Source organism: Hyperoodon ampullatus, assembly GCF_949752795.1.
Source record: "Hyperoodon ampullatus genome assembly, chromosome: 6".
Lineage (NCBI taxonomy): Eukaryota > Metazoa > Chordata > Mammalia > Artiodactyla > Ziphiidae > Hyperoodon > Hyperoodon ampullatus.
In genome coordinates, this window is record NC_136919.1 from 6,208,783 (window position 1) to 6,236,624 (window position 27,842).

At 49.3% G+C, this 27,842-nt stretch overlaps 1 protein-coding gene across 1 annotated transcript in view; it reads right to left on the minus strand.

Annotated features, from left to right (window-relative positions):
* HMCN2 (hemicentin 2) overlaps window positions 1-27,538 on the minus strand; it is a gene marked incomplete at both ends in the record, with an annotated part of 149,376 nt that extends 121,838 nt beyond the window's left edge. The window contains 4 exons of the mRNA XM_079706160.1: window positions 4,767-4,889; window positions 5,963-6,121; window positions 7,423-7,493; window positions 27,289-27,538. Coding sequence (XP_079562286.1) covers window positions 4,767-4,889; window positions 5,963-6,121; window positions 7,423-7,493; window positions 27,289-27,538 — 603 coding nt within the window. The remainder of the gene's footprint in view (window positions 1-4,766; window positions 4,890-5,962; window positions 6,122-7,422; window positions 7,494-27,288) is intronic.
* Between the last annotated feature and the right edge of the window lie 304 nt (window positions 27,539-27,842).

The following is a 27,842-nucleotide window of genomic DNA, read 5'->3' on the forward strand; positions in this document are numbered from 1 at the left end:
TGTCTTTACAAGCATAACTTTAGAATATACCTGAGCAACCATAGGCAACAGGAAGTGACTTCCTGGAATACTGTTTGGAGAAATGTGAAGCCACATTCAGCCTCAATTAGAAAAACGTCTGTGATTGATCAGCAGTGTCTGCCATGGATCTGGAATTAGAACGTGGTGTCTAGCATGCTACATATTGGCCCTCCTCGCTCTAAATGACAGTCCTCCAGCTCTGCCTACCATGTGATCTTCCATGGAAGGGAAAGGAAACAGAAGGGAATTGGAAGAATTGCTCGAGATTTGGAAAATGAATATGTTTTGGTCAGACTGAGCTGGAACATATGCGCCTAGATTGTACAGCTAGATTTCAGTTATCACTGGACAAGAATTCTGTGTTCTGAAAACTCCTCTGTTTTTTTATTTGGAGCTACTTCATTCTTCTGGTTTTGCCTAACTTTCTAAGTGATGTTTCTCTTGAAAAGATCCCACCTATTTTGGTTAAGAAATGAGGACAAGGCTCTTTGTCCAGGTGGAGGTAGACCAGAAGCAGCAGCCAAGGCTCCCAGCTAGAAAGGCAGACAGAAGCTGGTGAAGTAAGTGAGGCAGCTCTCCGACAGCAAAGCAACAGCTCTGTGACCACTGTCCTCCTCCCCCCGGGGCCAGGCCTTGTCAGGGGTCAGGAGGAAATCAGAAATGAGCAAAGCTGCCAGGAGGTGGTGGCAGCACCAGTTGACAACTACCCAGACGAGTCACACCCGCTACTGTGTTGCAACTGTCATTACAAGCTCTTTCGAGGATTTTCTGATGGAGAGAAGATGCCCAAGAGCTCAGGCTACTGCACCGAGAGGGCTGAGATGGGACAAGAGGCCAGCGACCCCATCAGGAGGCGGCCCGCCCATGAGGGCTGCCCTGTGAAGCACATCACCCCTCGGGACCTGGGGGTGCCAACCCTCTTGCCCACAGCAAGGCCAGGCGGCTGCAGGCCCAGGCCTGCGGGCAAAGCCTTCTGGACCTGGCGATGGCCCGGGGACTCAGAGAGGAATCGAGGGAAACTTCTGAGCAGAGAGACTTCATCGGGCAAGCGTAATGTTTATTTGCAAAGGTAATGGCTTCCAGATGTTAGCAGGACGGGGGTGCCTGGGAGCCAGCAATGCACTGGGGCTCATCTCTGTTGCTGATGGGGAAGGAATGAGAGAATCTGGCGCTGCTACCCTGGCCAGATGGTTGCCGCTCAGCCGTTCACAGCGGATAAATCATCCCCCGAGGCTCCCCCCAAAGCATCTGACAGTCAGGGTGAGGAAGCCGAGAGGGGAAGCTGGGGACGGGGGCGCCAAATGGGCCTCAAGAACCACAGATCAGAAAACTGAGGGCCTTTGACAACTGGGCACGGGGCCCAGCCTCTACCTTCCTGAGAACCTTTTCCAGAGAAAGCTCTTACCCTTGAGGGGGCTTCGCTAGAGCTGGGGGGGTGGTGTATTCTGCGCCCCACACAGAAGCACAGGGGCTGGAGGTACGGCCACCACTAACCCTCACCCAGGGCTCCCTGGTGCCTGGCCTCATGCAGAGGTCTTCCTCCTACCCTTGTCACCATCTCTCCAGGCAGTAGCCCTCATAACCCAACTGCGCACCTGAGGAAACAGAGGCCCAGAGAGGTTAAGTGCTGTGCTCAAGGTCACACAGCAGACAGGTGGTAGAGCTGGGGTCTGAAGACAGCATGTGACCTTAACCCCCCACCACCGCACCTCCTCTGGGAAGGGTCCAGGATGAGGTTATCTCCAGGGCCTGTGTCTCCTGATCTGTTAATCCAAACGACCTGTTAATCTGACCTCCCCTCCCCCTCCCCCTCCCCCTTACTGTCTTAGAGGGCAGTTCACCTTTCCCCTGGTTAATGCCCAGATTCTGAGCAATTTGTCATATTTGTACCTGCTGTTGCTGGACAGGGAAAGGGTCTGAGCCCCCAGAATGGGACTTTCCAGGACCCCAGAGGGCTTCAGGATGATGGGCTTTCCCAGAAATTCTGACCATTCTGTTGGAGCTGGGGACAGGACGTTGAGCTGGGTCTGAGCTGGGGGGAAGCCTGTGGGACAGATGTGCCGGGGCAAGGAGGTTCTTGGACCTAGCTACGTCCTAATTAAAAATGCCCACCTCTGGGGACTTTCCTGGTGGTCCAAGGGTTAAGACTCCGCGCTGCCAATGCAGGGGGCACGGTTTCGATCCCATGTCGGGGAACTAAGGCCCCACATGCTGCGCAGCATGGCCAAAAAAAAAATGCACACCTCTGGGACACGCCCAAGGGGTCACACTGCCTGCCTCCCCTGTCCGTTGAAGGATGGCAAAAGCTACAGATTACCCCTCCCGGGGGAGAGGATCTTCACCCTCCTTTAGTTACTCTGGAATCTCAAAGGTGGAAAAAGCTAAACGCCCAAAAGCACAGAGACCTAAGCTTGATGGATTATCTCTCGGCGCCCAGCACCTAAAGCTGCACCAGCGCAGAGTAGGTGCTCGATAAACGAAGGGAAGAGGGAATGCAAAATGTGTCGTTCCTGCCATACTGGACATACTTTGAAATGGTCGAAGAACTGACTACACAGGCAGGGTTTGGGGGACTTTTGCAACTTCTTCGAGCCGGAGCCCCCTTGGCTTGGGCAAAGGCACTGTTCCCTCTCCTGGGGGGATGACCACAGCCCTGGCTGCCCCGGCTACTTTCCCAGGCTTTCCAAATGTCTGGGGACATCTGGAAGGGGCCAGGTACAAGGCATGAAGCTAACGAACGACAGAGCTCTATTCAGGGAGGAGAGGGATCCAGGTCCCTAGCCAGGGGCAGCCAATCCTGGCCATCGGATGTCCTACCACGTCAGACGTGTCCTGCCCGGCCAGGCTGCCACGGCAGAAGCTCTATTCAGGAAGGAGAGGGATCCAGGTCCTTAGCCAGGGGCAGCCAATCCTGGCCATCAGATATCCTACCACATCAGACGTGTCCTGCCCGGCCAGGCTGCCACGGCAGAAGGCTGGCACCACGGCCAGGAGCCAGGGGTTCGCCCCAGGTTCCATGGCTCGAGGGAGAGGCTAGGAGAGACCAGCCCCACACCTGAGCAAGCGGTCCTCCACCGACCCACCCAGATGCCTGACATCTGATTTGCCCCAGCAGGAACCCAGGTCCTGAGCAACTGCCCAGACAGGACAACCCCCCAAACAAGGACCAAGCCATCATTCCACTCTGAAATGCCTCCCACCCTTGCTTGGGCGGCTTAGTGCCAGAGCAAGCTGACATGCCAAAAGAAATAAATCCTAATGTGTAGCAGAGAACCATAAACGCCATCTTTCAACAGGGAGCGAAGGCGCTAACCTAAACACAGCCCTGCAGATCATAAATATACAACATACCATACCCTCTCCCGGAGGCAAGGGCAGGGCTGGCTCGAGGCCACGGTGGCCTCAGAGATGCTGTTCCTCTCATCTTCCTCTTCCTCACGCACAAGGGACTCCATGTCATCCATTCACCAGCTACTTACCAAACACCTGCTCCATGCTGGTGGTGGCTGTACCAGGTGCTGGAGATACAGTAGCAAACAGGGACTTAAGGGCCCTGCCCTCAGGGAGCTCACAGCTTAATGGCATTAAATAATCGCACAGCTGCAAAATTACGATTATATAAAGCAGTACAGAGAGCTGGGAGAGGGTATGAAAGGAGACTTAATCTTGATGGGAAATCGAGGAAGGTGCATTTCAGCTAAGACTGGGAAGATGAGGGGCCAGGGGAGGAGAAGCTGGAAAAACAAGCCACACGAGCAAAGGCCCTGGGGGAGGAAAGACACGGGGCACTGAAGAAAGAGCAGAGAGGCCAGCAGGGCGGCAGCAGAGGGCACGGGGGAGAACACAGGCGATAGGCTCAGAGAGACGGAGCTCAGATAAGGGTCTGGACCTGTTCAGGGGACAATGGGGCGGGACCTGTTGGTCAGTGAGTGAGAGGATCCAGTGGGATGCAGGACCGGCTCATACAGGCTCAAGAAAGCCGATTATAAGCATCACTTCCCATGCTCTGTGACTTCATGACGGCAGCTTGAAACCAGCCAAAGTAGTATTTACACCATGGAAGTGAGCATTTTTGTTCCTTCCAGAGAGAGATGGTTGTGAAACATTTACCGACATGCCACCGGAAGGATCCCTCCGGCTCCTGGGGAGGAATGGACATGCTGGGCAGAGGGAAAGCGGGGAGAGACCTGAGCAACTGATGGAGCCTGGAGGGGAGGAAGGGCAGGCACCTGGTCCAAGACCGAGATGAGGACGCAGACACCTGGTCGGCGCTGGGCATCAGCAGCCCTGCACATCAGGCTTCAGGGCCAAGCAAGCCTCTCCCTGCCAAGTCCCCAAGCTCGACTTCCTGTCCCAGCAACACAGCCCAAATCTGATGGCCGCCCCCCATGCTCCTCCACCCCCCACTCCTGGGCTCCTCGACTCTGGGGAGAAGCTCCCCCTACACCCCCACTCTGCCAGTCTTTGTTAGATCTATCCTACCAGCCTGGACCTCCTGGGGCACCCGGGCTAAAACCCAGGGTGCTCCTTCAAGCCCCAATCTTTTTACCGGCAAAACTGAGAAACCCGCAGCACCTGCTTTTGGGGCGAGTGAGAGGGTTTGGCCAGATGATGCCCCAAATCCCTGAGAATCGGGCTTCCTGCGCTTCCTGCTGTGACGTGAGCGCTCAGCACTGCTCATCTGTTACGGCAACCAACCCATGGGCCGAGCCGCCCAGAGATGCAGCATGTCAGGGCCAGCTCACCTCGGTCACCTGCTGCCTGTCCAGGTGGAACACCTGCCCGGAGCTGGTGGCAGCAATCTCCTCGTAGGCCAGGTAGCCAGGATGAGTACGGTCACCACAGTCCCCCGTCAGCACAAAGACCACCTAGAAGAGAGACAGGCAGCCTGGCTCATGGCTCGTCTGCCACCTTCTACAGGTGTGAGTCACAGGGCCAGAACCAGGGAGGAGTGACCTGGAGAAAGCACCTTCCTCTCTCTGGGCTCAGGCGATGCATCTGTAAAATGGGAATGATATGAGTTCCCACCCCGTGCGGGTCAGGACTGATGCAGGTCACGTGTTCATCACAGGGCCAGGAATACAGTAGGTGCTCGATAAATGGGAGCCGTTACCAAATCTACGAGGAAGGGAATGGAAATCAACTCTGCTCCAAGTGGGCCCTGGAGGCCGCAGAGCTAGAAGAACCTTGGAGAACCCGAGTTTGTTCTAGACGGGAGAGCAGAGAGGCGTCCCAGCCCTTGAGGTCTTTTCCAAGGATTCCAGCGGGCGGGCCCTCCTTCCTTCCCTGCACACATCTCCTTCCCAACCCATCTCTGTGAAAGCAAAAAGCAAAAGCCCCAGCACATCTTCCAGACCCTTAGACAATGGGAGAAGAATGACGGGGAGGAGAGGCGACGCCAGGAGGAAGATGGATTGCCCGGGCTCTGACGGGGTGTGAAGGGAGCGGCGTGGTGTGGCCTTTATCAAAAATGGGTCTCGTAGATAGCTAGTGGGAAGCATCCGCATAGCACAGGGAGATCAGCTCGGTGCTTTGTGACCACCTAGAGGGGTGGGATAGGGAGGGTGGTAGGGAGGGAGACGCAAGAGGGAAGAGATATGGGAACATATGTATATGAATAACTGATTCACTTCATTATAAAGCAGAAACTAACACACTATTGTAAAGCAATTATACTCCAATAAAGATGTTAAAAAAAAAAAAAAAAAGGGTCTCGCCAGGGAGGCCTGCGGCCTGGCGGACGGGACGGGAGCATGAGAACACACTTGGACCTCACAGCCCAGCTCGGTCAGTGGGCTGGTCAGCACCGCTGGCGGAGGCTGGACCCAGAGAAGCACCAGCTCAGCTGTCTGGCGGCGGGTGGAGGGAGGGACAGCAGGGCGGGGCTTGGGGCGGCCCTCGGAGACCCCAGCTTCCCCAGCAGCCCCTCGTGGTGGCTCACCTGTGACTGTTTAAGCTGCAGCAGCTGCAGCACCTCGTCCTTCTTGTGGTAGTCCTTGGCGCGGGCGTCCGAGAAAACGTAGATGAAGGAGCCGGGGTTGGAGACCTCCACGGCAGCCTTGATGGCCCCCATGCTCATCTCTGGGCAGTCCCCGCCTCCCTGCAGGACAGGGCAGCTCAGCGGCTGCCGCCCGCCTCCTCGCCGTGGGGACCACCCAGGGAGGTGGGGGTCCCCTCCAGTGGCCTCTGTCCCCCCCATCCAGGGTCAGGCCAGGGCCCCAGCCACTCCCTTCCCTGAGACACAGTGTAGCATCCAATCCGCTTCATCTCTCATTCATTCACTCATTCATTCATTCCTTCATTCACTCACTCATTCCTTCATTCACTCATTCATTCATTCCTTCATTCACTCACTCATTCCTTCATTCACTCATTCATTCATTCCTTCATTCACTCACTCATTCCTTCATTCACTCATTCATTCATTCCTTCATTAACTCACTCATTCCTTCATTCACTCATTCATTCACTCATTCACTCACCCATGCCCGAGCGACACGGTCCCTCCCACAGAGTCTGGATGGGAGGCAGACTTTACATTAACAAGCACAACACAAGCATTTAGTTATCATCGTGAGGACGGCTACCAGTGGGAAAGGAGGGATGGGAGCCACCGGGACATCTAACAGACACGCCAAAGTAGCCACGTGTTAGCCAAGGCTTGGAGGATAGAGGGGTAGCGGGGTCGCCAGGAGAAGGAGAGGTGAGGGGCGGGCAGGGGAAAGCATTCCAAGCCGCCGCCTCAGATCCTCTCTGTAACCCGCCCTGGAACCGATTCCACAGAAACACACAGCCCTCCCCTCCCCGCCCACCAGCCAGGAGCTCTCTGCCCCCCAGGTTCGCACACCCAGCACCGGAAGCAGGGTGTGCACGTGCTAACTTCAGTAAGCGCTTCTCTCTTTGGTTCACTCATCCCTTCCATGTGCCGGGCCCTGTTCTGGGCCCTGGGGGACTTGGCGGTGAGCTAGACCTATCCGAGGGATCCCCACCTTCAGGAGGCTGGGTGGGGGAGACGTATGCTGAACCAGGGTGTTCAGTGTGGCCCAAAAGCCGAGGAGGCCATGGGACATCTGACCCAGTCTCGGGCCAGGTTTGGGGGGTCTGAACTGACCCCTCTTGAATCCTCGCTCAGCTACCACATACCCCCGCCTTCCAAGCCTGCATCCATGCAGTAAATAATAACTACCTTCTACACGCCAGGCACAGGGACTCCTTTAGGTACTTGGTTCACTGAATAAAGGAAGGAACCCCCCAAAATACAAAATTTGCAGGACCCCCAAGCTGGGGGGGAGCCCCAGGCAGAGCTGGGAGGCAGGTCATAGTGGGGCAAAGACCTTGGCCTCTGGCATGGGCTGGTCAGAAGGACACAGAGGGCCAGCAGCCAGGGGCGGGGCAGCCTACCTGCACGTAGAGTTCTCTCAGCTCCCTCTGAAACACCGCTGGGTCAGCCGTGAGGGTCACCGGGCCAATATCTGCAGGGAAGAGAGAGAAGACCAGGTGAGCTTGGACCCCCAGAAGCATAGCCCCCATGGGCTGGGGCAGCAACTGCATGATGTGCCACCATCAGAGGGGAGAGAAGCTGAGGCCTGGACCTCAGAGACCTCACAAATGGGGAATTGGTAGGGGAGCAGCTTCCAGGGCTGCCAGGGTCAGATCTGGAAGGGAGGTCAGGCCACTTGGCCCTCCGCCCGCTCCAAACTGGACCCAGAGCTCCAGGGGAGCACAGAGAAGGAGCAGGGGGCAAACCTCCAGTCCCGCCCCCAGACCCACAGTTCCCGATCTTTTGTGACTATGACTCCCCTAGAAACCTCCCCACTACCAGCCCACCCAGCCCCGCATCAGCGGGAAGGGAATTCTGGGAAGACAAAGAAACAGAGAATTGAGCAAATAAAGCTTCGGACCGCAGAGCAACTGGCCAACACCAGACTGACCAACAAAAGCTAAACCTTCCAGAAACTCCATCCATATATTAGCTCACTTGAAAAGAGCAGGATTAATTACAAGGGCTGATCCCAAATGTTGGCGAGGAGATGGAGCAACTGAAACTTTCACGCACTGCCGGTGGGAATGCCAAAATGGTTCAACCGCTTTGGAAAACAAATGGAAGTTTCTACAAAGTTAAACGTGCACCTACCATAGGATCCAGTCTTTCCACTCCTAGGTATTTACCCAAGACAAATGAAAACATATGTCCACACCAAGACTTGTACTCAAATGTTCATAGCAGCTGTTTTCACAATAGCCCAGAACTGGAAACAAGCCAGATGTCCATCAACTGGTGAATGAATAAACAAACTGAGGTACATTTATATAATCAAATACCACTCAGCCAGAAAACGGAACGAGCTACCAATACAGGCAACCAGATGGATGAATCTCGCAGACATAATCCTGCACGAAAGAAGCCAGACACAGAAGAGTGCCTACTATATGGTTCCATTTACAGAAAGCTCTGGAACTGGCAGAATTAATCAAAGGTGAACAGAATCAGAACGGAGGTTGTCTGTGGGATAGGGAGATCCAAGGAACTGTCTGGGAAGGCAGAAACACTCTATATTGTGATGGGAATGTGGGTTCCACGGGTGTATCCATTTGTCAAAAGTGTAAAGCGAAGATTTGCCCATCTCAATGTATGTTCAGTTTACCTCACAAAAAAAGAAATGTAAAAAATGATCATCGTTGAGTGGGGGAGTGGAGGGTGGGAGGAGATATAGATGAAACAAGAATGGCAGATTTTTTTGAATATTTGGTGATGCTGGGTGAGAGGGATATAGGGATTCATTATACTATTCTGCTTACTTTGTATATACTTGAAATTTTCCCTCATAAATAGTTTTTTATTAAAGAGCAGTAATTGAAAGCCACAGCTAACATAAGACAAGGCTACCAGTGCACTGAGAACACAGCCAGAATTCCAACTCACCATGTGGACATGTGCACAGTGCGGGTTTTGCAAGATGGTGTGGACATCAGATTTCTTCAGGAAATATTTCATTTGAGTCCTTGGTGAACTCTAGTAATGGACTATTTTTAGTTCAAACATTCTAAATTCCAGGGCTTCCCTGGTGGCGCAGTGGTTGAGAGTCTGCCTGCCTGCCGATGCAGGGGACACGGGTTCGTTCCCCGGTCCGGGAAGATCCCACATGCCGCAGAGCGGCTGGGCCTGTGAGCCATGGCCGCTGAGCCTGCGCGTCCGGAGCCTGTGCTCCGCAGCGGGAGAGGCCACAACAGTGAGAGGCCCGCGTACGGCAAACAAAACAAAACAAAACAAAAAAATTCTAAATTCCAGTCACCCTAAGAAAAATTCCCATACTTGGCAACTCGTCAACAGACCTTAGTCCTTCTTCGAAAAGGAAGCGCATGGAATTATCCGGCATTCATCCACCATTACCAAGGAGGGGTCTGGACACCAGCTCTTCTGCTGTATACTTTCAGAATCACCGCCTGGAGGGCCCTGCCTCTTTGCTCTGTATTTATTCCCACATCCAACGGCCCCTTCCACACCTGCTCTGGCCTTGACCAAGCCTTCTCCACTGCCTTCCTCCTGAACTCTGCAGTGACTCATTCAGCCAAACCCTCACCTTTGACCTCAGGCAGAGCTGCCTGGAATCCTGGCTCAACCCTTCACCAGTCATGCGGCTTCTCAGAGCTTACTTCACCGTCCCAAGCCTCAGTTTCCCCATCTGTAAAATGATGCATTTCTCCTAGCTGAGAACCATCATTGTGAGAATCCAGTAAACGCAGGGAAGGAAACACCTGGCTTGGGTTAGAGCAAAGGCTCAGCAAACAGGAGCTGGCCCTGCTGATCTGAACATACAATTCTTTTTTTTTTCTTTTCTTTTTTTAAATCTTATTGAAGTATAGCTGATTTACAATGTTGTGTTAATTTCTGCTTTACAGCAAAGTGATTCAGTTATACATATATATATTCTTTTCCCTTATGGTTTATCACAGGATATTGAATATAGTTCCCTGGGCTATACAGGAGGGCCTTGTTGTTTATCCATCCTATATATACTAGTTTGCATCTGCTAATCCCAAACTCCCAGTCCTTCCCTCTCCCATCCCCCCTCCCCTTTGGCAACTACAAGTCTGTTCTCTATGTCTGTGAGTCTGTTTCTGTTTCGTAGATATGTTCATTTGTGTCATATTTTAGGTTCCACATATAAGTGGTATTACATGGTATTTGTCTTTCTGACTTACTTCACTTAGTATGATAATCTCTAGGTCCATCCATGTTGCTACACATGGTATTATTTCATTCTATTTTATGGCTGAGTAGTATTCCATTGTATATATAAATATATATCACATCTTCTTTAGCCATTCGTCTGTTGATGGACATTTAGGTTGTTTCCATATCTTGGCTATTATGAATACTGCTGCTATTAACATAGGGGTCCATGTATCTTTTTGAATTATAGTTTTGTCTGGATATATGCCCAGGAGTGGGATTGCTGGATCATATGGCAACTCTAGCTTTAGTTTTCTGAGGAACCTCCACACTGTTTTCCATAGTGGCTGCACCAATTTACATTCCCACTAACAGTGTAGGAGGGTTCCCTTTTCTCCACACCCCCTCCAGCATTTGTTATTTGTAGACTTTAACGATGGCCATTCTGGCTGGTTGAACACACAATTGCTGGGCAATCTCACACGAGGCAGACAGGCAAAGACAGTCTTGCTCCAATGAGGTCCTCAAATGTTAGTTTGACTGAGGAGAGTAATAATTTTACTCAACGTTGGTTATTTCTTTATTACATAATAATATACATTCATTAAAAAATATACATTAATGATTCTGACATTTCCTAAGCACTTACTATGTACCAGCCTATGTGCTGAGATGCTTCCTGTGTATTATTAGCTCACTGAATCCTCCCTCCCACCTGTTAAGTCCAACTCTTACCCACATATTACAGAGGAGAAATGAAAGCCCAGAGAGGCTAAGTAACTTCCCCAAAGACACACAGTCAGTAAGCAGCAGAGCTAGAATATTAGCTTAGGTCTGTACAACTCCAGAATCTGAGCTCTTTTTTTTCTTTTTTTAATTAATTAGTTAATTTTGGCTGCGTTGGGTCTTTGTTGCTGCGCGCGGGCTTTCTCTAGTTGCGAAGAGCGGGCTTCTTATTGTTGTGGCTTCTCTTGTTGTGGAGCATGGGCTCTAGGCGCGCAGGCTTCAGTAATTGTGGCATGTGGGCTCAGTAGTTGTGATGCATGGGCTTAGTTGTTCCGTGGCATGGGGGATCTTCCCGGACCAGGGCTCAAACCCATGTCCCCTGCACTGGCAGGTGGATTCTTAACCACAGGGAGTCCCAGAATCTGAGCTCTTGACAGCTGTTCTCTGCGAACTGTACATAGAAATTCCTCACATGCAGAAAAAGAAGGGAATTCTACCAACCAGAGATACTCTTATTTTTATATATAACCTTCAAAACTTTCATGCATATTTATAAATCTTATATAAGTGCACACTATTTGAAGCAGAATTTCCATTTAAGTATAAATAACATACTATTTTTAATTTGACTCTTTTCACTGAACAACACATTGTAAGCATCCTTCCAGAAGGTCAAATACTCAGTTCAAAATCATTTTTAATGGCTACAAAGTATTTCCTTTGTATAAATGTCCAATAATGGTCTTGCCCATATTGTTTTGTTTCCAATTTTTATAATGAACAATGTTATTAAGAACATCTTTATAAGGCCTCTCTGGTGGCGCAGTGGTTGAGAGTCCGCCTGCCGATGCAGGGGACACGGGTTCGTGCCCCGGTCCGGGAGGATCCCACATGCCGCGGAGCGGCTGGGCCCGTGAGCCATGGCCGCTGGGCCTGCGCGTCCGGAGCCTGTGCTCCGCAACGGGAGAGGCCGCAACAGTGAGAGGCCCGCGTACCGCAAAAAAAAGAAAAAAAAAAAAGAACATCTTTATATCCGCTACATTCAAGCACTAGTTCCACTGTTTCCTTGGGATATATGCCCATAAGCAGAATTGCTGGGCCAAAGGTAAGGGCATTTGTAAAGACGTTGGATGCAAATTCAGTAACCTCATAACTGTCCTCCTCATCCCCAGACGTTCCTGCCTCTGATCCATCTACCTGTCCTTGCCAGAGAAGCCGCCCTTGGGGCCAGTTTTGCTCACATCACCCCTGCTCAAAAATCGACAGCAACTTCTCCTTGCCTGGAAACTGAGAGAAGCCTCTGCGGTACCCAGTTCTGAATCTGGGTGGCCCCGCCCTCTCCCATCACAATCTATCACAGGTGTCAGACTACCCAACAGTTCCCAAGGCTGGTCCAGCGCTAGGCTGACCACATTCTCTCCCATTCACAGCCACATGAGAAAAATTAAGTTGGTAAAGTGGGTTATCATAAATTAAATGTGCTCCAATTGGAAGGACCACCCTTTATTCTTCGGTCCATCTGCTTCCTGCTCGGGGAGCTGACAATTGCTCTTTCTTTCATGGAAAAACAATGTTCTGAGATACTCTGCGCTTTGAGAGGGAGGAAGAGTCTTCTGGGAAATTGCCCAGTTCCAACTCCCGCACACCTCTCAGCAATGCCCCTCAGCAGTTACCACCTCATCCAACCTCCTGGTATCCCAAGCACTCGGCCAGCACATGCTGAGGACTAGGGATTGTATGCAAACACAGGACGCAGGAAATTCCAGAAGCCCTGGAGGAGCCCCTGGGCTGGAGATCCCTGGAAAGGACTTTAAGAACTCTGTCTTAGTTTCCTATTATTGCTGTGACAGATTACTACAGACTCAGTGTCTTTTTTCTTTTAAATAAACTTATTTATTTATTTATTTATGGCTGTGTTGGGTCTTTGTTGCTGCACGCGGGCGTTCTCTAGTTGCGGCGAGCGGGGGCTACTCTTCGTTGCAGTGCGCGGGCTTCTCACTGCAGTGGCTTCTCTTGTTGTGGAGCACGGGCTCTAGGCACGCGGGCTTCAGTAGTTGTGGCATGCAGGCTCAATAGTTGTGGCTCGCAGGCTCTAGAGCACAGGCTCAGTAGTTGTGGCGCACGGGCTTAGTTGCTCCGCGGCATGTGGGATCTTCCCGGACCAGGGCTCAAACCCGTGTCCCCTGCATCGGCAGGCGGATTCTTAACCACTGCGCCACCAGGCAAGTCCCCAGACTCAGTGTCTTAAAACAACACACATTCATTTCTGGAGGTCAGAAGCCCTAAAATAAAAGTTCCGGCAGGGCTGTGTTCCTTCCAGAGGCTCTAGGGGAGAATCCATTTCTTTGTCTTTTCCAGCTTTTGGAAGCTTCCTTCATTCCTTGATCATGGTCCTCTTCCTCCATCTTCAAAGCCAGTAATGTAGCATCTTTAAATATCTCCCTCTCCCTCTGCCTCTGTCATCACATCTCCTTCTCTAATTCTGACCCTCCTGCCTCCCTCTTAAAAGGACACTTGTGATCACAATGGGCCCAAGTAGACAATCCAGGATCATCTCTCCATCTCAAGATTCCTAACTTAATCACTTCTGCGAAGTCCTTTTTGCCATGTCAAGTATGAGATTTACAGGTGCTATGGACATCTGCAGGGGAGGGGGGGCATTTTCCTGCCTATCATAGCCTCCACCATCCTGTCTCCTTCAAGAATGGGCTTAGACCCCTATGTTCATAGCAGCACTGTTCACAATAGCCAAGACATGGAAACAACCTAAATGTCCATCGACAGAGGAATGGATAAAGAAGATGTGGTACATATATACAATGGAATATTACTCAGCCATAAAAAAGAATGAAATAATGCCATTTGCAGCAACATGGATGGACCTAGAGATTGTCATACTAAGCGAAGTAAGTCAGACAGAGAAAAAGAAATATCGTATGATCTCTCTTATACACGGAATCTAAAAAAAAATGATACAAATGAGCTTATTTACAAAACAGAAACAGACTCACAGACTTAGAGAGCAAACTTATGGTTTCCAGGGGGGAAGGGTGGAAGGAGGGATAGTTTGGGAGATTGGGATTGATATGTACACGCTGTGATATTTTAAATGGATAACCAACAAGGACCTACTTCATAGCACAGTAAACTCTGCTCAGTATTCTGTAACAACCTAATTGGGAAAAGAATTTGAAAAAGAATAGATACATGTATGTGTATAACTGAATCACTTTGTTGTACACCTGAAACTAACACAACATTGTTAATCAACTGTACTCCAATATAAAATAAAAAGTAAAAAAAACAAAAGGAATGCGCTGGGGAGAAAAATGATTTGACTACAAACCTATGTGCCAAACATAACAATGTTGAGAATGAAGAGATCTGAAGACCCCCACCTTTAAAAAGATGGGGAAACTGAGGCCAGAGAGGGGAAGAGAGTCCTTCAAGGTCAGGTGGGAAGATTTGGTATTAGGGTTGATTGGCTACATCACACCAACAGTGACCCCTTCTCTTGTTCATCGTCACAGAACTCCTGCCAACCTCAGCGTCTGGCACATGGTAAGTGCTTAATAAATACTGTTCAAATGAGTAAATGAATAACATTTATTTACTCATAACAAATACTGTTTGAGTATACTGTTTGAGCAGCTCCAAGTCAGGACCCTTTATCATTTTTTTTTTAACTTTTATTTATTTAATTTTGGCTGCATGGGGTCTTTTGTTGCTGCACACGGGCTTTCTCTGGTTGTGGTGAGAGGGGGCTGCTCTTCGTTGCGGTGCACGGGCCTCTCGTTGCGGTTCACGGGCCTCTCATTGCGGTGGCTTCTCTTGTTGCGGAGCACAGGCTCTAGGTGCGTGGACTTCACTCGTTGTGGCACACAGGCTTAGCTGCTCTGCAGCATGTGGGATCTTCCCAGACCGGGGCTCGAACCCGTGTCCCCTGCATTGGCAGGAGGATTCTTAACCACTGTGCCACCAGGTAAGTCCAGGACCCTTTATCTTTATATCCTGTGCCCAGCACAATGCCAGGCATACAATCAACACCCAGCAAATATTTCTGAATGCCAAGCCTGCCTGATCCCCAGGCACTCCCACCACAGCACGCCGCTGCCCGTCACTCAGAGAAACAGATCCAAAATGAGGCAGGAAACCAAATGTGGTTATTTGGGGCATGCAGAGGGGTTGGCCATATTAAGGGAGAGCTGGCCAGATGGACAAAAGTGTTTGTGATTCCTCTTGAGTTAGACGGCAGGCATTTTAAAAGCTCTGCCCCAAGCTCTGAACAAAGAAGGCTCTCAGGGGAGAACACACTTACATACACAGATGCACTGATGTGCGAAAACTAGTCTGATTTCTTCCTTTTACTGAACAGATAATCCCCAAACCAGCTCTGGGTGCTGGTTGCTACTGACCAGTCCCATCATTCCAGGGCTGGACCAGCTTTCAAGATGCCCACACGGGGCTGGGAGCACGGAGGTCTTCTCTCCATCTGTCTTCCTTGCTGCCCGACTGTCCACCTGCCCACCCATCCATCTACAGCTCCAGGCAGTGAGACAGAGATAGATGCCTTCTTGTCGTTAATTAATGCTGGTCCACGGCTTCATTTGTCATTCCTGGGACCTACCGCACCTTCATCACTCATCATGCCAAAGCTCCCCAGGACGGGGTGTTTTCAGCAGGGTAACTATTTCAAGACCTGTCTTCCGGCAGGACGGAGTGACGTACAAGGACAGGGCAGGACACCTGGCATGTCCCCATGTGAGTTTGCCCACTGAGAGGGCTTGCTTGAGCCCCTCTCCATCTCCCTCCTTCACCCAGTCCAGGAAGGACTGGATCTGGATAAAAAGCCCTTCTTAGCATGATGTTGATGTGGATGATGATGGTGATGCTGCTGCTGCTGCTGCTGCTGATGATGATGATGATGACAGTGATGATGCTGCTGATGTTGATGGTGATGATGATGTGATGATGATGATGATGGTGGTGGAGGTAGAAGTGGGTGAGGATGCTGACAGCAGCTTCAATGCATCGAGTACTTATTATTTTACAGTGTTTAGCTCAGTCCTATTAACAGCTCCCTGTTAGAATTGAGGATGCCAAGACCTTGCTGAAGGTCATATACAGCTAGCAAGTGGTAGTCAATAACTGTACTGGTTTCCTGTGGTCACCGTAATAAAATATCACAAACCTGGTGGCTTTTATGTTTTCTTTTTTTTTTCTTTTGCGGTACGCGGGCCTCTCACTATTGCGGCCCCTCCCGCCGCGGAGCAAAGGCGCCGGACGCGCAGGCCCAGCGGCCACGGCCCACGGGCCCAGCTGCTCCGTGGCACGCGGGATCCTCCCGGACAGGGGCACGGACCCACGTCCCCTGCATCGGCAGGCGAACTCCCAACCACCGCGCCACCAGGGAAGCCCAACCCGGTGGCTTTAAACAATGGAAGTACATTCTCTCACAGTCCTGGAGGCTAGAAGTCCAAAATCAAGGTGTCAGCAGCCCATGCTTTCTTTTTTATTTTATTTTATTTTTTGCGGTATGCGGGCCTCTCACTGTTGTGGCCTCTCCCGTTGCGGAGCACAGGCTCCGGACGCGCAGGCTCAGCGGCCATGGCTCACGGGCCCAGCCACTCCACGGCATGTGGGATCCTCCCGGACCGGGGCACGAACCCGCGTCCCCTGCATCGGCAGGCGGACTCTCAACCACTGTGCCACCAGGGAAGCCCCCATGCTTTCTCTGAAGGCTCTTGGGGAGAATCTGCTCCATACCTTCTTCCTTTTCACTTCTCGTGATACTAGCAATCCTCAGTATTCCTTGACTTGTAAACACACCATCACTCCAATCCTTCTCCCTGTGTCTCTTCTCTCCTTATAAGGACACCAGTCACATTGGATTAAGGGCTCACTCTACTTCAGTGTGACTTCATCTTAACTAATTACATCTTCAATTACCCTATTTCCAAAAAAGGTCACATTCTGAGGTTCTAGGAAGGACAGGAATTCTGTAACAACACTGTTCAATCTAGAATAATGTCCAAATCCACATATTTGGCTCCAAAGCCTGTTCTATTTGCCACTGGCTATACTGCCTCCAAAAATGAGGGTGATGATGATGATGATGACAGCTACCATTGTTTTAATATTGATTAAGCACCAGATTCTGTTCTATGCACTTGACATACATTCACTGAGAAAAACGTTACAGAAACCTATGAAGTCTCCTATTTACTATCTCCATTTTATAGGTGAGAATTTGAGGGCTACAGAGGTAGAGCAAACTGCCCAAGGTCTTACAATGAGGAAGCATCAGAGATAGGATTCAAACCTGGGTCCATCGGACCCCAGATCCAAGCTCTCAACCATGCATGAAGCTGCAGACATATGGCACTTGTTCCCCAGGCCCTCGTTTCTGTTCCTGAAGGGGTCAGGAGGCTCGTGACTGAAGGTGGGCACCTGCCAAACAGCTGGGCAGATGTGGCGCGGGTTCCCTCTGAGCAGGGCTTGCCAGGTGCAGGGATGATTAAACCCATGACCTTGTCTCCACTGTGCTGCCCTTGAGCATATGAGCCCCAGAAGCTTGGCCCAGAACCACCTCTCCATAGGGAAATATTTTCCACTCGATAAGACGAGGGTGTGGAGCCTCTAGGACATATGAGGATCACGCACAGGAAGACCACCCAGCCCTTCACGTGGGGGATCCTCCAGTCCCTCACCCAGTCTGTGTGTCCCAGTGGTCACGGTCACAGCCAGGCGCTAGAGAGCCAGTCTCAGAAAGACCTCACGTCCAGGACTCTTCCCCGGGCCTGCCTTTCCCACCTCCTTGAAAGCAGGGCTTGAACCCTGGGGCCACTCTGGGTGTGCACATACCCCCTCCTCCCGCTGCAGGGGCCCCAAGCAGGGTCTCACCATCTGCCACCATTGTGGGCAAATTGTGTCCCCTCTCCGGGACTCAGTCCTCCCGTTTCTTTTCTTTTTTTTTAATAAACATTTTTTTTATAACAGAACATACTTTATTATTTTTTAAAATTTTTTTTGCGGGGGTGCTGCTTTGGGTCTTTGTTGCTGCGCGGGCTTTATCTCTAGCTGCAGCGAGCGGGGGCTACTCTTCGTTGCGGTGTGAGGGCTTCTCACTTCAGTGGCTTCTCTTGCTGCAGAGCACAGGCTCAGTAGTTGTGGCTTGCAGGCTCTAGAGCACAGGCTCAGTAGTTGTGGAGCATGGGTTTAGTTGCTCTGCGGCATGTGGGATCTTCCCGGACCAGGGCTCGAACCTGTGTTCCCTGCATTGGCAGGCAGATTCTTAACCACTGCGCCACTAGCAAAGTCCCTAAAACCACCTCTTCCCTGGGGAAAGTTGACAGCACACCTGGCGACCCAGAGAAGATGCTCAAACTCACTCTCTATCAGACATATGCAAATTAAAACAGGTCACCATTTCTCACCTATCAAATTAGCAAAAAAGAGAAGAGTGACGTCCCCATATGCCAGCAAGTGTTTGGGAAAAAAGCAGTCTCACACTCTTTTTGGTAGGAGGGTTAGATGGTACAGCATTTTTGGAGGACGGTTTGCTGATACCAATTAAAATTTTAAAAATGTTCATATGCTTTAACAACGAACCAATTACAGTTCTGAGAATCTATCCTATAGATATGTTGTGGGTTTTAAATATTTATTTATTTTGGCTGCTCCAGGTCTTGGTTGTGGCATGCGGGATCTTTAGTTGCGGCATGATAACTCTTAGTTGCGGCATGCATGCAGGATCTAATTCCCCGACCAGGGATTGAACCCAGGCCCCCTGCATTGGGAGCACAGAGTCTTACCCACTGGGAACACCAGGGAAGTCCCGTTCCTATAGATATGTTTTTGCAAATGTGTGTGTATATTGTAAGGAAACTGAAAGCAAACTATTTTTCATAATGTGGGAATGGTTGGATAAATCAAGGTAAGATAAATTAAGATCCCTCCTGTAACACCTTCTGTAGTCATTAAAACAATGCAGGGGATCAATATTTCCTAACATAAAAAGAGATCCCTGATATAGCATGTGGGGGAGAAGAAGCAAGTTGCAAAACAGTATGCATAGTATAATCCCGTTTTTTATATAATAAAAAAACTAAGTGTATATATGTATACAAGTGAACGACACACACACACGGTCTGGAAACACACAAAATGATTAAAAGCGTTTGCATCTCTTGAGAGTTGTGTTATTAGAACATTTAAAAAGCATGTTTTAAATTTGTAATTTTCTGAGGAAACAATAACTTCAGTTATTCACTGAAAGAGCTAAGCCCTGGTGCCAAATTTGACAAAGAGCACAAAGAAAGAATATCATTTACTGATCATACATATTGAAGTAAATGGAAAACTCCTAAAGAAGACACTGGCAAACAGAATCCAGCTGTATATTAAAGAATAATCCACAATGACTGAGGAGGGCTTATGCAAGGAATGTGGAAATGGTTTAAAATGAAGGAATCACATCCAGAGGTCAAAAGGAGAAAGATCTTACAAATATCTCAACAAAGCCAGAAAGTCACTGGCTAAAATTCAGCACCATCCCCATTTGGGATTTTTGTTTTGGGGGTGTTTTTTTCTACCTTTAGAAAATTAAGAATGAAAGTCTCTTCCTTCACCTGATGAAGAAAACCTCAAACCAAGAACCAATATCATACAATGATATACAATCAGAAGCAAGACAAGACCGACTTCAGCTACCACCATTTCTTAACACTGTGCTAAATACCACAAAACATTCCAAACAAGCAAAAAATATGATTGGAAAAGAGGAGACAATATTACAGTTTGGACAGGCTGTGATTGTCAACCAAGAAAACTCAAAACATTACCCCCAAAAAAATTAGAACTAGTTTTTTTACAAAGTCTTCAGTAAGAAAGTTGGAAACAAAATAAATATATGAAAATAAATTGCTTTCCAACATACTAGCAATACTCATTTGCAAAAAATGTAATGAAAAAAATTCCTGGTCAAAATAGTCATACAAAACCCAAAATATTTAGAAATGATCTTCAAAAGAAATGGGTGGAACCTATAAGGAAAAAAAAAACCTATAAGTTTTTTACAAAAGGAAATAAATATGTAAAAAAAAAAAAAGGAAGAGGTTTCCTAGAGGAAAACAATTAGATTTTTTTAAATGATAATTCTTCCCCAAATCAAGATTTAACACAATTCTGAGCAAATTCACAGTAGGAATTTTTTTTTGGAAGTTGACTATGTTTTCTACTTTTCACCTGAAAAGAAAACATGTTCAAGAATATTTTGAAAACGAAGAAGATGAGTAATAAGAACATGAAGAATCTGCAGGGCTAAGTAACTCTGGAAATGAGTTGCATCTATAAGACTAAAGGCAAAAGAACTGTACTCTAGTGAACAAAGTTGTTTTCCACGGGGTGCAAGTTAGCAATGCTAAAACCACGATAAATGTGGACTAGAACTGAAAATTAAGTAAATGACGAGTGAGTGGTGAATGGTGAGGGCCAGGTTAGTCACTGTCAGAGCGGGAGGTTATAGATAAGCAAGAATAAGAGGCTGGAAGGATCCACGTGGTAATCAATGAGAGCTGGAGACATCAGAATGAACTCATGTTCAGCTTAATACAGATACAGTTAAACAGAGAACTATTTATAGATATGGGTATACACAAAGGTTACATATACAACATGTATCTCCTTGCTCTGTCAGCTAAAGATGCAGAAGCGGTGACACCCCAGTAGCAACAAGCACACCTAGCACCCAGATGCTGGTGTCTAATACCATTTTTCCATCAACGGAACCAGGGCTCTTTGGAGAAATGACTAATTCTAGGACTGGGGAAGGAAATTCATAAGATGGGTCTGAAATATCCTGTAGTGCCAGAAAGTAAGAAAGTGCTTTAAAAAAATTCACAACAATAGGGGTATGTCAAAGGCACACAGAAGCTAAATGAAACAGTCCCAAAGACTGAAGTTGGAAAAATTTGAGCAACAAAATAAAGTAGTATTGGATTATAACCCAAGGTATAAAACTATGAGTCCATACTGATGTATATAAATGATTGAATAAACAAATAAATGGAAAAGAATCAACTCTCTCATGCAGAAGATTTCCAAACAATTTATGTAAATACCCCATGTTCAAGGAGGTGGATCACAACTCCCTACTTCTTAAGTGTGGGCTGCGTGTAAGTGACTTTCTTCCAGAGAGGACAGTACAGAAAAGGAGAAAGAAAAGAGTACGCTTACAACGAAGACACCTGACAACCTCAGCCAGGTGATCAAGGTCAGCATCAACAGTGATAAGTCATAATGATAGAATGTACCCTTGACATGATATGATGAGAATGGCATTGTTCCTCTGTGGTCTTCCTCCCATTACCCAGTCTAACCAGAGAAAAACATCAGGCAAATCATGACTGAGGGACAAAACATCTGGGCAATACTCATCAAAACTGTCAAGGTCATCAAAAACAAAGTTTGAAAAACCATCACAATGAAAAGAAGCCTTAAGGGACATGACAACTAAATGGGATCCTGAATGGGCTCCTGGAACAAATGTTAGGGGAAAATTGAGGAAGTCTGAATAAAGAATGGACTTTAGGACTTCCCTGGTGGCGCATTGGTTAAGAATCCACCTGCCGGGCTTCCCTGGTGGCGCAGTGGTTGGGAGTCCGCCTGCCAGTGAGGGGAGCGCGGGTTCGTGCCCCGGTTCGGGGGGATCCCACGTGCCACGGAGCAGCTGGGCCCGTGGGCCATGGCCGCTGGGCCTGCGCGTCCGGAGCCTGTGCTCCGCGGCGGGAGAGGCCACGGCGGTGAGAGGCCTGCGTACACCAAAAAAAAAAAAAAAAAATCCACCTGCCAATGCAGGGGACACAGGTTCAAGCCCTGGTCTGGGAAAATCCCACATGCCGCGGAGCAACTAAGCACGTCTGCCACAACTACTGAGCCTGCACTCTAGAGCCCGTGAGCCACAACTACTGAAGCCTGCGTGACACAACTACTGAAGCCTGCGCGCCTAGAGCCCGTGCTCTGCAACAAGAGCAGCCACCGCAATGAGAAGCTCGCGCACCACAACGAAGAGTAGACCCAGCTCGCCACAACTAGAGACAAAGCCCGCGCGCAGCAGCAAAGACCCAATGCAGCCAAATTTAAAAAAAAAAAAGTAATGGACTTTAGTTAATCATAACATATGGGGACTTCCCTGGCCGTCCAGTGGTTAAGACTTCACCTTCCGATGCAGGGGGTGCGAGTTCGATCCCTGGTCGGGATCCCTAAGATCCCACATGCCTCGAGGCCAAAAAACCAAAACATAAAACAGAAGCAATGTTGTAACAAATTCAATAAAGACTTTAAAATTGGTCCATATCAAAAAAAATCTTTAAAGAACCCCCAACATATCAGTACCGGTTTGTTAATTGTGATACATGTACCATTGTAATCTAAGATGTTAATGAAAGGGAAAACTGGGTGTTGGGTGTATGGGAACTTCTTTGCAATAATTCTGTAAATTTAAAACTGTTTTAGGGCTTCCTTGGTGGCACCGTGGTTAAGAATCCGCCTGCCAATGCAGGGGACACGGGTTCGAGCCCTGGTCTGAGAAGATCCCACATGCCACGGAGCAACTAAGCCCGTGCACCACAACTACTGAGCCTGTGCTCTGGAGCCCACGGGCCACAATTACTGAAGCCCACGTGCCACAACTACTGAAGCCTGTGTGCCTAGAGCCCGTGCTCCACAACAAGAGCAGCCACCACAATGAGAAGCCCGTGCACCACAACAAAGAGTAGCCCCAGCTTGCTGCAACTAGAGAAAGCCCGCACACAGCAGCGAAGACCCAAAGCAGCCAAAGATAAATATATTTTTTTAAAAAAACTGTTCTAATTAAAAGTTTATTAAAATTCTAAAGCTTTCAGCCAATGAAAAGATAAAGAAGATACAGCTTATATACACAATGGAATACTATTCAGCCACAAGAAAGAAGGAAATCCTGCTGTTTGGGACAACTTGGATGGACCTTGAGGGCATTATGCTAAGTGGAATGAGTCAGACAGAGAAAGACAAATACTGTATGATCTCATTTGTATGTGGACTCTAAAAAAAAAAAAGTGAAACTCAGAGAAACAGAGAGGAGAGTGGTGGTTTCCAGGAATCAGGGAGTGGGAGAAATGAGGAGATGTTAGTACAGGGCACAAACTTACAGTTATGAATAAGTGCTGGGAATCGAATGAACAGCATAGTAATTATCACTAATAATACTGTATTATGTACTTGAATATTGCCAAGAAAGTAGATCCTAAATGTTCTCACCACAAAAAAAGAAATGGTAATTATGGGACATGATGGAGGCATTAGCTGACTGCTATGGTGGTAATCATTTTGCAATATATAAATGTATCAAATCAATACATTGGACATCTTAAACTAACCCAATAGTATGTGTCAATTATATTTCAATAAGGCTGGGGGTATATATATATATTTTTTAAGAATAGGAGGTAGGGGCTTCCCTGGTGGCGCAGTGGTTGAGAGTCCGCCTGCCGATGCAGGGGACACGGGTTCATGCCTCGGTCCAGGAGGATCCCACATGCCGCGGAGCGGCTGGGCCCGTGAGCCATGGCCGCTGAGCCTGCGCGTCCGGAGCCTGTGCTCCGCAACGGGAGAGGCCACAACAGTGAGAGGCCCGCCTACCCACCCCCCCCCAAAAAAAAAAAAAAAGAATAGGAGGTAGGATTTACCCTATTATAAAGCCAAATAATGAATACAATGTGCTCCTGGCACAAGAACTGTCATACAATGGGACAGAATGGAAAGCCCAGGTAAACGAATAGATATAAAGTAATTTTGGATAAAGGCAGGATCTAAATGAATGAAAAAGAAAGGATTATTTGATAAAATGTAACTGTACCATCAATTATCCTGTTCTGGAAGAATTACATCAAATTATTTTTAATACCTCTGCCAATTTTTTTTAAATTCCAGGTTAAAAAATTAAATATGAAGAGAAAAAAAAGAAAACGAATGAAAAAACCTAGAACATGTACCTAACTGATTTTGTGATAGAAAAAAATCTTTCTGAGAATGAAAGTGAAGAAATTACAAAGGGAAGAAGGCAATAGATTTTGCTACATAAACATTTAAAACTTCAGAACATCACGAATCACAAATATTAAAAGACAAACGACTAGGAAATGCTAACCACATAACAAAAAACAACTAATATCATCAATATGAAGTCCCCACACTGACTGATAAGAAGACCACTAAAAACCCCGAATGGAAAAATGAGTAAAGGAACTGACAATTTACAAAAGAAGAAATTCACACACGGAAACATCTAGTAAACACTTGAGAACTTACTGAGCCTCACTAGCCATTAAAATAAGAAGATATCATTTTCCATCTTTTGAATTAGGAAAAAAAATGTTATCCTAATCCCTAGGGTTGGGGGCAGCTGCTCTGAAACGGTCCCCTCAAATGCCTCTGATAGAAGTTTAAACTCCCAAAACATTGGAAAACAATTTGAAGAGCTGCCTACCCACTCAGTGTGTTTATAATGACCTAGGAATTCCACTTCCAAAAACTTAATCCAATGAAAAAACCAATCAAAGATGCAGACAAAGATTTACACACCAGAGTGCTTTTTGCAACATTTTAATAGAGAAAACCCGAAAACAACCTAAATTTCAGCCAAAATAAAACCATTAGCAAAAGTCTAACTTTGCAGTTTGGGAACATACCACTTTTTTTCATTTAAACACTTAAAAAAATATTTCCAAAGCACAGGTTCTGGTTTATCTCCAAGCATGTGCAGTCCAGAACCACTGAAACTTGCCCTTCAAAGCATGGTTTTGGGGGTTGAAGGTAGGGGGTTCCTTTAAGAAGGCCCTCCCAGGATGCAGCCCTAGGGGGGCCTGAACTGTCAGCTAAAACCCCTGACTCTCAGCTCCTCTTCCACCAAAGGGAATTCCATTGGTTGATTCAAAAAACACAGCCTAACCTAAACCACAGATCCAATCCCTGCTCAGAAGCCCTCAGTGGCTGCTCGCAGCCCATAGAAGGAAATCTAAGTGCTCCGAGTCCTCAGCTCCACAGTCACAGCCAGGACCAATCTCGTCTCTCCCCGCTTTCCCATTTCACCCCTCCTACGCCCTGGCTCCACACCCACACACACCTGCCCCTACATGTTAGCCACCACCCAGCGAGTTCCATGTGCTCAGGGAGACCTCCGTCCCACTGCATCCCTGGCAGCTATAGCATTGCCAAATGGTCCAAAGCTGCTAAATTTCCCTTCATCTGCTTCAAGTCCTGCTCCAATGATGCTTCCTCAGAGAGCCTTTGGTTAGTCCTTTCCCTTGCTAGCCGATAGTCAGGAGCCGTTAGCAGTGACAACTTCCACCCTCTGCCTGGCTTGTCGCCAGCAGACTGCCGGCTCCTTGGTGTGAACCCTGCCCCCTTCACACCGGAAGCCTCACAAGATTGTGCACACAGCAGAGACTCAATAAATGCTGAGGTCCCCCTCCCCTGGACCTGGGGTGCCTGTAGGGAGTATGGTTTGGGGAGCAGGGGTGGGGAGAAGGATGGGATTTTTTGTTTCATAGAAGATGGAGTGAAGGCTGGAGAGTCACACACGCGCTCGGCGCCCAGAGAGGAGAGGTTGGGGATGGCACGAGGGCTTCATGAAGATGATGGCCAGAGAGGGGGCAGTGAGGATGCTATGGGTCCCGGGACACTATGTCTGGTTGCAACAGGCTGCTCTCCTGCCCTACAAGTGCAGCCAAGCATTTTAGAGACAAATATGGGTTATGAATCAGAAATTACATCAGCCTGGCAGGTGGCCGTGCATAAGTCCCATCCGTGTCCTGAGCCTCAGTTTCTCCAATTGCAAGAGAAGCGTTGGATTAAATGATCCCTAAGCTCTCTCAATGCAATATCTTTGGAAGCCCAAGAATGACCCAGAAAGGGAGTGAGAAAGTTAGGGGGGTAGAGGGTGACCTGCGTCAGAGCTGAAACCCCCAGGACACACCTCACACCCCACGTCTTCACAATTCCACCAGCCTTGCTGCCCCCTGACCCTCAGACGGGAGCTGTCCTTCTGATGTTCCCAGGAAACTTTTTCTAGACCCCTGACTTCTGTGCTTTGAGCTGCAGAGCCCTACAGAGCCCAGAACTCCTGGAAGCAGAGGGACTCCACACTCAGCCGAAGGGCTGCATGGGATTATGTACACCGACTGTGGCCCATTTTTCAAATATCTGTAATGATGCTGTGATTAACAAAGAAAAATTCTTCTAAAAGGGCTTACTAGTTCATATAGCCTTGGGCCACTGTGTATTTTTTCAGCACAAGAACACTTTGCAGAGCAATTCTGCAAGGAATCTGCCATTTTTATTTTATTTTTTGGCTTTATAAAGCTATCCTACTAGATAGAGAGGTGACTAATAGAAACGTGATAAAACGGAGTAAAATTAATCACAGGATCTGGGGGGTGGGCAGACAGGTGTTTATGTATTTCCTACCCTCACCCCCCCATTTTGCTGTAAGTCTGAAGTTTTTCATTAAAAATGTTGGAGAAAAAGCAGTCCTGCCACTCAGAAAGTTGGGAGTCTAAGCACGCTCCACAGCTGTTTTCCCTGAAACTCCCCACAGTGGGGTCTCCCAGGGATCTTTTCAAGGGCATGCCCCTGACACCTAGTTGAAAGATAGGGGGCTGCAGGCGAGGAGCTGCTGTCTGCAGGGTAGAAGGGGTTAGGTGGGGGGACCTGGCAGTGAGAATACTGCGGGTAGAGGCGACGTGGTTGCTGTTTTTCTCGCGAGAACAGGTGAGGGGCAAGACGCGAAGTTCTCCATCCTGGGTGGCTCTTCTGGCCCCCGAAGCCCACGACGGGAGCGAATTGGAAGAATTAACAAAGGCAAATCCGCAAACCTTGCGGAGGCTCATGCGTGCCAGGCCCTGGACACGAAGGACCCATTTCAACATCTCAGCAAGTTTGTGAAGGCAGTTCTCGCCCCGTTTCCTAAAGGGGGAAGGTGCGGCTCCGGAAGGTGAGGTCACTTGCTGAAGTCGCAGAGCCAGGAGGTGGCTGCGCGGCATTTGAACGCAGTGCCCCCGCCTCTCCGTCACTGGCCTGACGACGCAAGCTAGGAGACGCGGGAGAAGGGGAGAGCAGGTTCCCGGGGAAAGGGCCCGGCGGCTGCAAGGCCTGCCCCAGGTGCCCGGCCTCGGGCAGAGTGAAGGCGTCGAGAAGGCGCCCCCCGCCGGGCCGCGGTACAGCCTGCGGGCGTCCAGTGCGCCCGGGGCGCAATACGGGCGGGTGAGCGCACCGCGCCAGGGCACCGGGCCAGGGGCGCGGCGGACGCCGGGGGCTCGGGGGGACGCTACCTGGATCACGGAAGGGCACCAGCGCGTAGTTGCCGATGGCCTGGCTGCCACGGCTCAGGCTGCGCTCCAGAATGCGCGAGGCGCCGTGCATCACCTGCATCAGGTCGTCCCACATGGAGCCGGTAACGTCTAAGACGATGGCCAGGGTGGCATCCCCCGTGGTAGGAGGCAGCGCCGTCCCGGGCTCGCCGGCCACCGCCGCTGCTGCCGAGACCACCAGCAGCAGCCGCAGGAGCGGCGCCCGGGGCATCTTTGCTGAGCGCGGCCGAGGGGCTGCGGCTGCCGCGGTGGAGGCTCGCGGGGCCTTGAGAGCGCGACCGCCCTGGTGCACCCAGCGGCCACCCGACGCACGGCTGCAGCGCGGCGCCTCGCTCCGTCGGACCGCGGCCGGTGCGCGCGGGACGTGGGTTTGCGGCGGGGTCCCCCTGCTGGGAGACCGAGGCGGCCTTAGAGCCCACCCCGTTCAGGGTCACGGCCCCGCCTCCTCCGCTCCCCTCACTGTGACTCAAACTTTCCCGGCCCCGCTGCTCGCCAGTCCAGACCCGGGGTTAGGG